The sequence below is a fragment of the Harpia harpyja genome, chromosome 3 (assembly GCF_026419915.1).
Source record: "Harpia harpyja isolate bHarHar1 chromosome 3, bHarHar1 primary haplotype, whole genome shotgun sequence".
In the NCBI taxonomy this organism is placed as follows: Eukaryota; Metazoa; Chordata; class Aves; order Accipitriformes; family Accipitridae; genus Harpia; species Harpia harpyja.
Window position 1 is genome coordinate 82,174,772 of NC_068942.1, and position 14,116 is coordinate 82,188,887.

Here is a 14,116-nt window from a genome sequence, read left to right on the forward strand (position 1 = left end):
TAAAATTTTGCTAGGAGTGCTCAGGATTGCACAGTATATAGTTCCCTGTAACAGACTAAACAACTCGCTTTGTTTTGCCAGCGAGAAGAAAGCTACATACTCACCCGTTCCTCCCGCCCTTCAGCGAGGATGACAACGATCCTGCCTTGACGCCTGCGCCCCGTTCGACCCATCCTTTGCACAAGGCGAATTGGACTTTTCTGAGCGTCAAAGCAGATGATGAGATCAACTTCTCCAATGTCTAAGCCTTCTTCCCCAACACAGGTAGAGACCAGAGTGTTATACCCACCTTCACGAAAGCGTTTTACCACCTGAATAAACGATTAAAATTAGATTTAACGGGTTAGCCAGAAGGCCCCTTATACACACTTCGCAGTTTTTCTAGGTTCAGACAGAAGTTGAAAAAATTAATTTATATCATAAAACTACTTTCTGAATTTGTCAACTACTATATTGTGATCAAATACCATGCAATAATGTTATCAACATCAACATAACAACTCTTCAGTTCTAAAACAAAGTTAAAAAAAGCACACCTTATTCTGACTCCAACCATGGCACTCTTCTAAATTGATCTTCCCAACTTTGCAACTAATTTTTTTTTAATTTTTTTTTGGGGGGCGGGGGGGAGCTTTGGGGGGTTTTTTTGTTTTTTGTTTGTTTGTTTAAACTTTGTTAGATCAAAATTTAAGGAGATATCTTATTTTTTCTACCTACAAGAAAAAAAAATCCCCGAAGCAAGTATTTGAGTATTTCCCCAGATTTTCAAATACATAAAAGTTAGCAGCTGTTAATATAATGTAAATGTATAAAATATTTCTACTACATTCTGTTCAGTGAGTATAATTTTGGATGCTCTAAAAGCAATTGAACTACATAGGAATGTACTAATGATGCTTTAAAGTTCAGTCACTGCCATACAACCTGTATCGATACTCATGTAGTTATTTACACAATTAATACTCTTTATCACTATTTCCTAATACAAATTTCATCTTTTCTTTACCTCAAGTTGTTCCTTTTGTGTGAAGCCTTTTGTGCTCTTTCCTGTGGAGTGGCCAACAAATGTCATTACTCTAACAACTGGATGGAGCCGGGAAAGCATTTCTGCAATTTCTTGCACGCTATCTCGAAATGATGAGAAGATCATCACTCTGGTATCCACAGCGTCCACAGATGTGCTTTCAGTCGTGACTTGATCTATTTAATTTTAAAAAGCCAGAAGAGAATTTTTATGCATGATTTTAAAATAACTACCAATAAAAAAGGAGAGGTCATCCCACAAGCTATACATTCACAGCTCTCATCTCACTTAATGGGAAGATTTTGTCCAGGTATATTGCATTTGATTTTTTCAAAGACTTTTTCTTTAAAAAAAATTTCATTTAAAAAAAAAAAAATCTAAGTAAATTAATAAATGAATAAATAAATACATAAAAAAACAGTAGAGATAACTGACAATTAGGAGCCTCTCAGCCTATTTAGACCAACCTCCTGGAAAATGTTCCAAGATATACCTGCTCAAACAATTCCTCTTTGGAATCAAAGCAGTATTCTAATTTTGGAGAATTTACACCAACCATGGCAAGAATGTATTATATCTGAGGTACCATTACTAATGTTACTTTGAAAATCTCAGGTTTGATGGCAAGTGTATTGAAATAAAGTTTAAGATGCCTTCTTCCAAAGAGCCTACAATGTGACATCTAAATCTGCCACTTAAATGCCCAGAGTCAGATGAGGTTAGCAATACACAGCAATAAAAAACGCTGTTACCATTAGTCTAGGATTCAGCATGGTGGAATTAGAGATGTATATCAACTTTCTATGATTTATTGCAGCAAGTTGTCTCTAGTTCTACCACTTAGGATCCTCATGACAGCAGAAATGTGCAAAACCTTCCCTTAATAGCATAATCTGTTGCTTCTGAATTATCTGTCATCACAACTGGTTATATCTCTCATTTCAATAGCAGAGATAACCTTTCCCTTTTCAAAGAAAAGCAAAAAATAATTGCATTGATACACGGTTTCTTAGCAAGGCGCCTTTGACCAAAACCATGTTTCTTATGTTATACCATCACGGATTTCGTCTTCTGGATACTCAACTTTTTTTTTTTTTTTTTTTTTTTTTTCCCAAAACATATAAGGGTATCTGCCTTCATGAGCACAAGCGAAAGGTATCTAAGCAACATGCAAGTCTTGAACAGTCAGCTGCTGTTTATCCTATCCAAACACTAAACCAACATGCCCATTACTGCATGCTACAAAGTAAAAACCTAGTATGTTAAAAAAGAGAATCCCTAAAAGGATATAATGAATAACTGAAATTGGCACAGCTTGCATGCATTACCTAGACATACCCTTCAGATGAAATCAAATAGATTTCCAGGAATAAAGATCTCCTCTTTTACACAATTCTCCACAAAGCACCTTTATCTCACTAAAAGAAATGTTAGACAAGGAATTAAAATTCTCAAAACTGAACGTGTAAAAAGCTATTTCCCGGAACATACGAAGAACAGTCAGTTGGTGCTTGACAACAGTTTCATGCTATGCCTGTAATTCCAGTATCAAGCTGTTTCTTGAAGTTAAAGTATTAAGTGTAACAGATCAGTATATATATATATAAATCTCTTTCTGACCAGCTATCAGAAATTTCAGTTTAGTTTTCAGTTGTGCATATCTACATGCAGAAATGCTTTCAGCAGCTTAAGTCAAAAGGGAGAAGCTGAAGCTAACCATCTTGGCCATTTGTTTTTAAGATGAGCCCTGAATTCACAGGTAGATTATGAAGATGGCTGCCTCTGGTCAAAACAAATTTCACTCTTGAGGCTGAGAGCCAAGGAGGTTAGACAAGAGGATCTCCAGAGGTCCCTTCTAACTAGTCGAAATTATTCTATAATATTCTACTGCACTGTTTCAGTAAATTGCAGGCAATATGGGAGGTCATCTGTCAAGTACAGAAACCAGTCCCCAGTGAAGGCCTAGAAACAAAATGGTGAATATGATTCAATATTTTTAGCTAGAAACCAGACAATTGCAACACTGATATAATGTGTTCTACATAATTTGCCATCCTGAGCAGACCGACAAACTATATATTTCAGAATAAGTGCAGGTTGGATATATCTTACTTACCTAAGTTCATAATATTCTCCTCCACTAACTTTATTCTGAACAACATTATTCTATATCTATTTTTAGCATATTCTCATGACTTGAATAGCAGTAATGCTCAGTAGCATCTGTCCCTGTACTGTAAAAAATGTTATACTGCTGCCATTACCTCCTTGACCTTATCCAAAACGAGACTTAGAAAATTCAAGACATTAGCAGCCCATAATCAATCTGACAAGTAATCCAGGTATGGAAGATTAGCTGACAGAAGCTCATTATGCTGAGCCAACATTTCTTAAGGGCTGGCCAGAATGTTATCTTGCACTTATCCAAATTGCTGGTAAGTGCATTTTGCAAAGCAGGGGCAATAGCTACGTGGTCAGGAAGCTCAAACTTAACCTGGTTGATCACTAGTTAGAAATGTTCAGAGTTTGCACAGGCAACTTGGCACTACTCCCACAAGTTCTCATATGAGAGGTTTCATTTCAAATGGAAGAAAAAGAGCTAGTGTTGTTCCTGATATGGCTAATGACAGGTTATTAATGCTCTCCTTTTCTGTCTCAAATGTAGGGCTTTTCAAGGAAAATGCTTTGCAGAAGTAGTTATTCGTTTTAAAAATTACACAGGCATGAATACAGTAAATTATGATTTAGGGTAGTTCAGTAATGCATAATTGGAACAAAGCAGAGTTAAGTTCAGGGGGTTTATTTGCTTCTGTTTTTTTTCCCTAGAGATAATACACACTTGCATGAGTTCCTGAAACAAATGCTGAATGAATTTTCCACTGCTCGCATAATGAATTAGGCTTTTATTTCAGAGCCTTCTGATGGAGCAAAGATACATGTGATTATGTCTGGAATCTTAATAAGTACTCAAGTTTTTATTGACAGACTCATGACAAATTCTTGTCTGGAGGAGTAAGAAATCAGGACATGGGTGTGTACTCTATTCAGTCAGAGTCCAAAACCAGAATTTAGGGTGTAGCTGCTTGTGTACGTGTGAATGTAGAGTTTACTTGCAAGAAACAGGGAGTAAGGGTAGAAATACAGGTTTTGGGTTATTGCTCAAAAGGTATCATCAGAGGCACTATGACACAGTGAATAATAAGGCAAATAAATAAAATCACAGTGTCTCACTATTTCCATCAACTGCCCAGTGCATTTGGGTTGGAGATGCATAAGCTTAGAAGACACAATCTGGAGCTTACTACATTCCCTAAGTTACTAGAATGCCTGCAACTTTGTGATCAGACTGTGAATTGTAAAGTGCTTTCTGGCCTTGCTTTATACACAAAGATTTCAGGACCAGTTGTTTGTATTTGCTTTCAATTTGACTATATGCATCTAGAGAAGAACTGTGTTCAGGACACTGCTTTATATTCCCCATGGCCTTGCCTTGCGTGTTAGTCACGAGGATAAAGGAGGTTCCAGGGATAAGGAGGAGAGAAGTCCAGCAAGAAAACCTAACATAGCTAGCTCAAGATATGACTAGATATTCTACCATAGCTCACCAAATGTGCTATAAAAGATTACATATTTCTTCTTGCACGGTTACTGTAATTTTGTATTTGTAATGGGAAAGACTTACAATTGATGCCTACTCACTTCCGAGTTCACACACACAGACACAAAACAAAATCAAAACACTTGAATATTAATTACCTGTTAGTAATATTAACAGACATGTCTGACCAACATTGCAAGGAAAAACATATCTGATGGGATTCATATGACAGCAAAATCCATGCAAAAGAAGATGGAAGAATATTAAATATGAAACTTAGTTAAAGTAACTCTAGTACAGAATACAGAATTTGAAAACAAAAGGCAATAGCTTAGATGTGTTACAGGAAACAAGACAGAGGCATGGAGGGAGGCAGGGAGGACAGAGACAAGTGTGGATGGAAGGGAGGGGGGAGAAGAAAAGTAATTTGATTAAATGCATTAGAGATATTAGAAACTAACAAAACCAGACATAATGAAACTTGAAGTTGCCTACTAGAAAGTAGCAGTCACTTAAAGCGTATTCTGAGAATCAAGCCTCTAATATTAAAAAAAAAAAAAAAAAACACCACAAAATGGAATGGCAAGTCAGAAATTATCCAAACTTCACAGAGCACAAAGATCCAAACAGACAAGGAAAAAAGTGAAGAAGTTGCACAAAAAAAAAAATTGTTACTAATGTCATCATTCCAAAAGCAACAACTGGATCAAGAAGCTGAAACTGCCTAAAACCAGAAACGTCTGAATGATTCAGAATATTTTGCTGCTTAATTTCATGCTACTGTGGGACATATTTTTGTTCTCCCTTTCAGTCAAGATGAAAAAGAATGAGAGAAAGATGAATGTAATTGAAGGTTTTAAAATTCAAATCGATGCCTCAGAGTTTATCATTCTTCGCAACATGCTGGATATCAACACTTTTATCCTTAAGCTCCATAAATATTTTGCATATAACTTTGCAGGAGGTAATGGTAGCACTGCACTGAGAGATGGATTCCAGAACAAATTCTGTGACTATGAAGATCAAGAGACATAGTAGCACTAGGAATGAGTTTACTGTCACTGTTTTACTGAACTGTTAGAACAGTTTATGTCAAATTAATAATAACAACTTACAGAATGTTTTTTCTTAAAGAAATATTATGGTATAGTCCTTCTAAAGAGCACTTTTCCACACAGAAGATATACAAACATACAAAACAATAAAGAAGCACTTGAACAAATTAAGAAATAAATCAGTAGGATACTACTTGTTTTCATTCTTGGGTTCAACTGTTCAGATACTTTTTCTTTTGAGTTGTTAGCACTTACCAGAACATCCCTTTTTCCAGGATTTGAAGTGTTCTATTACAATTTCCTCCAATTTCCTTAATTTTGGATGGCTGTAGATAAATTCCTTTTTATTTTCAAACACTGAAAAGGAAATAAAGCAATTAAAGATGTAAGTAAAAACAAAAATTAATTCTCCAAGTCAGACATACAAATTCCTGACACTAGTTCTAATTGCATTCACCTAAACAAATTAGTAAATTACTTACAGAAGCACATTTGTTAAACCCAGTTTTTGAGCAAGCGATGTTACTGTCACACTGTAAAAGATATATAGTCAAACAGTAATATTTTAACCTTCCATTTTAAATCAAATTAAAAACTTCAAACACACCTCCTTTGAAGGTAGCTAAAACCACCTAGAGAAGATAGATAGAGAAGAGTCTGGGGAAAAAATCTGGCATAAAGAATACTAGCCGAGTGTATCACAATGAATAGCTTCCTGCATCTACAAACTATGTAGAGCTATCTACTGTTTCATTTAAACAGAAAGTAAATATTCTGTCCCTAAAAGGGAAATACTTACCTCTTTTACTCTTGTAAACATTTCCATTCAGTAAAGCCAGAGATGTGTCTGAAAACATGTCTCTAAGCTGCTGATATAGCTTCATGAAGTCCTCATTACGACCAAGTTCATTCTTCGTACGGGTTAACCCTTTGTAAAAAGTTGAAATACCTTAGTATTTAATCTCTGGAGTGAATATAATTTTTGCTATCCAAAAGACAAGCTTTCTCAGAAGGAGCAAGCTCCTTTCAAGAGCTACAAGATACATGCTAGCTTTAGGAAATGTAATAAACATTGTTTGGCATCAGTATTTTTTCAGGGAAGATGCCATTATGGAATTTAAACATGAAAACATTAATTTAAACATGAAAAACATATGTGTAGACAGAAGCCTGGTCCTGTGGGTAAACAAAAAAGTTTTACATCAACCATTTAGCACCAAAAGCCATTCAATCCAAAAACGATGAGAGTGGTGAGACACTGGAACAGGTTGCCCAGAGAAGTCACAGAGACCCCATCACAGGAAGTGTTCAAGGTCAGGTTGGATGGGGCTTTGAACAACCTGATCTAATTGAAGATGTCCCTGCTCATTGCAGGGGGGGTGGACTAGATGGTCTTGAAAGGTCCCTTCCAACCCAAACCATCCTATGAGTCTGGGATTCTATGAAATGCTGCCAGTTACTCAAAGAGAAGGGAACCTAGACTAAAAGCTAAAATTAAGAAGTTTCTTGAATGATTTTATGTCAATGTTGAAAAGAATTTTGTTCTACTCAAACCAGAAACCAAACTTACCAGAACACCAGTACAGAAGACCTATTTACTAGAACTATTTTCCAACAGTCATTTTTCAATAGCAGACAGGGATTTAAGGAATCTGAGAAACGAGGAAATACATGAAATGCTCTCCAGTGACTAGGTCTAACAGCACTATACCATCAGAAATGTAAAAATCTGCACATACTAAAGTAATAAATTGTAAAAATGTCAAAAGCACAAAATTAATGAGCAATTAATTAGCACATGCATACTCTAAAAATATATTATATAGATACTCTATAACATGAAGCATGCACTGTACATTTTTGGTTCAGACATAGGACGAAGCAGTGTCATTTTAATTAAGCAGTGCTGTAGGCGAACTAGCTTTTGTAAGTTACCACACAGTTACACAGCTAAGTGTAAACCAAAACGAAGCAGGAAACCCGAGAACCACAGCATGGGGTAATCTGAACAGCTGGAACCTTCCCCTCCCACAGCCAGTGTTTAAAAGAAATTTGCAGTTGGACTGACATTGCTATGTTGAAATTTGTCCCCTCAAAAAAAGATGTCAGTACCAAACCAGGTCTTCCAGATAGCAGTGATGACCCAACAGGTCTAAAAATGACTGTGGAGAGTTGCAGAAGACTCACGATAGTCAGTGATAGAATTAGGAAATAAACTGAGGCCAGAACAGAAAACATTATTGCATCACTGTATGAATTCATGCTGTATCCACATCTGGAATAGTGTGCACAGTTCTCATACTCTCATTTTCTCAAATGAGAAGAGGTACAGAGAAACTCAATAACAACTTTATAGTTTGCTTAGTGAGCATGGAAGATGTTGCACAGCTGGAATAGAACTTCTAGTGTGATGTGTCTAAATCTGACGCTTAAAACTCATGCACATGAGTTTTTCTATGGTGGGAGGAATTGCTTTACAAGACCAAACGATTTCTCAGTTTAAATTGTTTAATGGTTATTCTCTGTCTCTCCAGAGATATTACTGCCACTTACTCTGAGTTCTCTTTGTGCCTTATTGTTTTCAGAACTGCTACCATATAAACACATTTGCTTTCCCAAATATACTCTATCTTTAACATTGTGCTAACATATTTCCAATAGGGATGAAGGGGAACAAAATAGCAATTACATTTGCAACCCATCCATTATATAAGCTGTTTTGTGCAAAACTAGCCATACAGGTGGGGTAAATTAGATGAGGAGGAGTGGAGACAAAAGGAAGGATATTTCTGAAGACATTTCACCTTTTGAACCATCCATAATTCCACAAAGGTAGATAAATAATGACCGTACTCCCATTTGCAGCAGCAGCTCATAACCATGATATAAACTGATACAAAGTGCAAAATCTCCTTCAATTATGCCTTGATGTATTCCCTGCGAAAACAAAACAAACTCATCATTAAATTAGGAAGTCGATAAGCAGCAGAATCATACTGCAATTCTTCTGACAAAGATAAGATTGACATCTGAGAAATAGAGCCAAAGCACAAACTAATGCACAGGGAGTAGTCTGTCTATCAAAACCTTCAGGAAACAGGTTACACAATTCTTAATGATCTATGAAGGCAATCTCTTTCCACCTCCAAAATGATCTCCAAAATACCTGTATTATCCTCCAGGATTAGCTCATTACTTTCTGATGCAGCAACACTCAAAATCTGACAGCTGAACTATCCATCGGTGTTTGGCAAAACGAGATTTCTGGCACGCCTACCCAAGCTACAAAATTTAAGTCAGGAAAGTTGGCTTGCCTACTGTGAAGTGTATTTCCCATTGTTCTTTTTAAGTGACACAGTCTTTTTTTTTTTTTTTCTTTAAGTAATATTCTTTTTTAAGTTTGCAAAATTTGAACATTCCATGACAATTAACAGAAAAATAGGAACACTAATGTAGTTTTGAGGGGAAAGTGTAAACTCGGCAGTCAGTAATTACAATCTAAGTTCTCAAAACAATTTCAGTTTGGAAATTGAGTTCTTCATCTTTTCCTTAACTTTCCTATATTAGCATCAAGAAATGTGAAACAAGTAGGCTTATTTCATTCCAAGGCTAAAAATAGAATTGTTACAAAGGAAATCTAACATAAAACGTATCAGGAAACTTTGTAAGCTATGGTATATTATTACTTATTCACTACTTCAATAAAGTGAAATAAATAAAGACATTTACCCCATTTTGTGAAGAAGGGTTTTTTCTATATTGGTCTCTTGCTAGAATTATCTGGTACTTTGTAAGGCTGGGAATATCCCGCCTTGCTAAAACTCCTATTTTAATCAGGCGTCCAGCAAATGTTTCTAGCACCTGCAAAGAAAACACAGAAGTATAAAAAAGATGTGCAGGTATGTGTATTTAGCCCTTTGAAGTAGTTTTATTTTTACAGATCTTGCACAACAGAACATAAGCAGCTCATTTATTTTATTTGAAACATAGCATTTTTCAAAACAAACTGTACTGATTTCTGAATAATTCGTTACTGTACCAGATGACAAGCTGGTGCTCTCCCTCACCGAAAGGTTCTCCATTATCAGAATGTTTCTAGGCTAATTCACAAAATTTTTTCTAAAACCTCCAGAATTTTTACAACTTGGTTCCCTGAAGATTTGTGCCCACCACCCTACAGACAAACACCCTCCTGCCCCAAGATAAACCCATACCCATCAAATAACTGAGAAGTGGAAACGCACACTGTGCTTTTGTAATCGCACAAGTACTGACTGAGCAGAGAGGAAACGAAATGGGATGGATAACCAGCTACTGAACTCATGCTGCAGCTCCCTCTCTTACTGGTAACCCTAACTTCAACGGCATTTTAGTCTCAGGAAAACTTGTATTCAGCTTTGAGAACTCTAAATTACCACAGACAGAAGACTAGCCAACAGGTTAGAAAGTTGTGTGTGGAAGGGATGGGAGTCGGGAGACATGAGCAGAGAGGAATGAGCATCCAGCAGATGGGCCCAGCACAGCAGCGTGCCCCATTTCCTTCGGAAGCCACGCCAAAAGACAATTTGTTTTTATACATCACATGTACCTGCTTTCCACATTGGTGAAACGAGGGAACTGACCTGCACTAATTCATCTTAATCCTGTTTTTCCTCTTTGTTTCTCAGCCTTAGGTGGTCGTGAGTTTTTTCACAGACTTAGCTTTGCATGAGCGCTAACTCTGTAATAATTGGAGTAATCAGATTTGTTCTATAAAAGTTACTTACAATCTGTTGGCCCACTTGGCTAGTAGCACCAAAAACATCTTAGTGCACAATAACAAGCTTCTCCAAAGGCAGTCTTGACTTAGTTTGATAGCAGATAGTTCCCAATAGCTGCTTACACGCGTCCAGTGTTTCCCAAGTTTTCTAGGCATTTTAACAGCAGTTCAGCTGAACTGCACCAAGGCTGTAGCATAACAAAAGCCTAATGCCTTTACTGCTGTTCTTTCAGCCCACTGAAAATGAAATCCAACTGAACCAATAAAAACAGGTCTAACTTTCAGGCCTCAAACAATACTGATTTAAGTAGGTAAGTCTTCAGCTTGTGAAGACAAAATGCCCTAACAGGAAAAGAAAGTCAACTGTAAAAGTGCAGTGCATGTTTATGCACCAAGTAACAACACTCCATTTGTCCTCGTCAACACATCTAGTGTATGCTGGGTTTTTAGAGCCTGTTAGGATACATAAGTATTATTAACAGCACACTCTACTTATACCCTGTCAATGCACTGGCAGCTTAGTTTAACAACTTTTCTCAGCTTGTTTTATCTTTATACTTTGGTATTCCTTTAGCTTCTTACTCTGTGTACAGTGCCTATGTGGCATTAAGTGACAAATCCTGAGAAAAGGGATGGGAATAATTGCCATTGTCAACTACAGAGGCATTAATCCCCCAAAGAATCAAAAATGCAAAGAGAACTTTGGAAGGGTGAAGGAAAACTTGTGAAAGCACCAGCCAAACTGGGGAAACAATGTGCTGGGGAATTTCCACGCTGCCCATTCCTTGCCTGCAGGTCTTTCAAAAACAGCTAGCTGGAGTCAGGAGGCTAAGCAGATTATAACAGATAAAGGCTGCTGAGAAATAATAGAAACAAAGCCTAAATTCTGAATGCTCTGGTGCATCTTAGGGTCCTCCTCTTCCCTAGTCTGGGCCTTCAGACTGGGATACCACGCCTCAGGCAGCTTGCTGCTTTTGATCACAGGAACCCAGCTTGGCTGATCCACTCCCGGCTGGAAGGGAAACGGGCGATGCCCACAGGAGCAGCTGGGAGGCCTCTGGGAGCAGCTCCGAAGGCAGGACGGTGGTGAGGAGGACTGCCTGCTCACGTCTCTTGCGGGAGTTGATGTCAGACCAGCTCTGTGGACTGAACATCCATCTGCGGCCACAGAGCCCCCAGGCACTTCAAACCCCTGTCTTCAGGTTTGCCTTGACCTGCAGGTAAAGTACCTAAAGGGGCCTACAAGAAAGCCAGAGAGGGACTTTTTACAAGGGCAAGGGCATGTAGTGATAGGACAAGGGGTAATGGCTTTAAACTGAAAGAGGGTAGATTTAGATTAAATGCAAGGAAGAAGTTCTTCACTGTGAGGGTGGCGAGGCACAGAACAGGTTTCCCAGAGAGGTTGTGTGGATGCCCCATCCCTGGAAGTGTTCAAGGCCAGGTTGGATGGGGCTTGGAGCAACCTGGTCTAGTGGAAAGTGTCCCTGCCCATGGCAGGGGGGTTGGAACTGGATGATCTTTAAGGTCTCTTCCAACCCAAACCGTTCTGTGATTCTATGATACAGGCAGACAGGGACACTGCCTCACACGGCTCCTCAAGCAAAGTAAAGCACAGTCAAGAGACTCCATCCCGAATCATTCCTTCTAATTAAAACTAATGGATTAATTAGACCAAATAAACCACTAACACCACTAACAACAGCTAAACACCAATTGGAAACCACAATATTGCTAGGAATTTCTGGAGGAAAGGGGGGGGGGGGGGATCAAATGATCTTTTCTTAAAATACGGTCAAACATTCATCAAGCCACTTGGAAGTCTAAATGCACAAGAAATTAATTTATCATATTTGGTTTAGTTTTAAGCATTTAAAATTCAAAACTTTGTCTTTTACCAAACTGTTTGTTATTGTTATGTTGTTTTTAGATCTGGCCTGTATCTGACAAGCCACTTTAAAAGGACAGAGACAGAAATGTCTGTGCCAGCTTATAAAAAAAGGTGTCTAAAAAAATATATAAATTAAAAATGTCGACCATGCAAGGGATAACTCAGTGCTTTTTATTTTAATGGGATACCACTGAAATAGCATTTTACCTTCCTATTAAACCCTAAACAGCTGGACACGAGGACACTGGAAATGCTGAAGATCAAGCTTAAACTATGTCTCAAATAGTGGAAATGGAGTCACTCTCTGAACACAAACATGTTTCTCTAGAAAAGAAATTAATGTTTTCATTAAAAAGTAATGCCCATGTAAGTATAGTATTTCAGCACTGATTTATTATCTCCTATACTTGTTGCATAGCTTTTTTTTAAAAAGAAATTTCCATTACATGTACTTTTATGTCTCATCCCTTGACCTACTTTATAACATGTAAGAAAATTATATTGTCACTGTTTGCTCAATGTACACCCCTGTCTGATTTAATCAGCTTCTGCAAAACAAACCAAGGAAGACTATTATGAAAGACAGCAGGATCCAGTCACCTGGAGCTTCAAAACTAATAAGGAACAGTAAACATAACCTACTTAGAAGACATACAGAAACAAGCACTACTCAGAGTGATTACATTTATCTTGCTTCCATACCTTTATTTTTAATTAAAAAGATAATACTTCTGGGAAGTCTTCTCAATCTTTCCAAAACATTTAAGTGTTATGTTACCCATTAAAAAACAGAACTGTAGAATTAATTTAAAGTAATTGCTTACTAGGACTCATGGCTTTTTCTAGCTAACTAAATTGAGTTCAAAAAGGTGACAGATTTACTACCAATACATAAAAGACAACTGGTAAAGCTATCCCATAGTGCACTAAACTTGCCATGAGCATAAAGGTTTTTGCTGAATGAGGTATCTTCTGCAGCAAATCACACTGATGTTTTTGAAGCTTGTACCTGAGGTTAGCTTAAGATCTGCCATTTAGAGCTACAAAGGACTACCATGTGTATTACAAGCAGAACTGGCAAGGCAAAGAACCGTTACTATTTCAGCTACACCTCACTAAAACCTGCTATTAACCTGTTTTCTCTTGGCACAATATAAAACAAAGGCTCTAAACAGATGACCTGGCCTAATTATTTTACTGCGGATTTGCAAGCATTCTTTACCAAAGAAAACCAAGAAATCTGCCACACATAAATAACTGTTTGTAGTGCATTTCTTTCAGAATACAGAAGGCAGGGTTTGAGAGAAACCAGTAGACTGTATCTTCACAAAACAAAAACTCGAAAGGTCCACTTCTATCCAGAGGAAAGGTGAAGTGCCAGGAAGCTCTCCACAGCGCTCCCAGCCTCAACTGACAGACCTGACCAGGTTTATACAGTCACACTGCCCTTAAACAGAGCTGCCATCTCCCTTCATCTCCCTCCCCTGCTCTCCCAACTCAGCCAGCTCCAGCATTTTCAATGCCCAACATGCCACAGACCCCTTCCAAACATGCTGGGGCAGATGCAGAATTGGTGTGCAAGAAAATGAGACTACGTTGGCTGTAGTTGAGGTAATGTCACACTTAGAGCTGTGCAGGAATGTTAACGTGCCCCACTGACACACTGGTCTGCCTTAACAAGGGACCACTACAGCCAGGAGCAGGGAAGTAGCACAAGCAGCTCCAGAACACAAATCCAGATTTTTGTTGTGGTCATGCACCACATGGACATCACGCTGCTCCTGCTCTCTGC

At 37.9% G+C, this 14,116-nt stretch overlaps 1 protein-coding gene across 2 annotated transcripts in view; it reads right to left on the minus strand.

The window, feature by feature from the left end:
* The window catches only part of FANCM (FA complementation group M), a 78,688-nt gene that overhangs the window by 40,030 nt on the left and 24,542 nt on the right, over nt 1-14,116 (minus strand). For both annotated transcript variants that reach the window (XM_052783690.1, XM_052783692.1), the window contains 6 exons: nt 9,407-9,538; nt 8,482-8,614; nt 6,477-6,605; nt 5,933-6,034; nt 1,007-1,200; nt 105-311 (listed from right to left, as the gene is read on the minus strand). In XM_052783690.1, the coding sequence (XP_052639650.1) occupies nt 105-311; nt 1,007-1,200; nt 5,933-6,034; nt 6,477-6,605; nt 8,482-8,614; nt 9,407-9,538 (897 nt within the window). The remainder of the gene's footprint in view (nt 1-104; nt 312-1,006; nt 1,201-5,932; nt 6,035-6,476; nt 6,606-8,481; nt 8,615-9,406; nt 9,539-14,116) is intronic.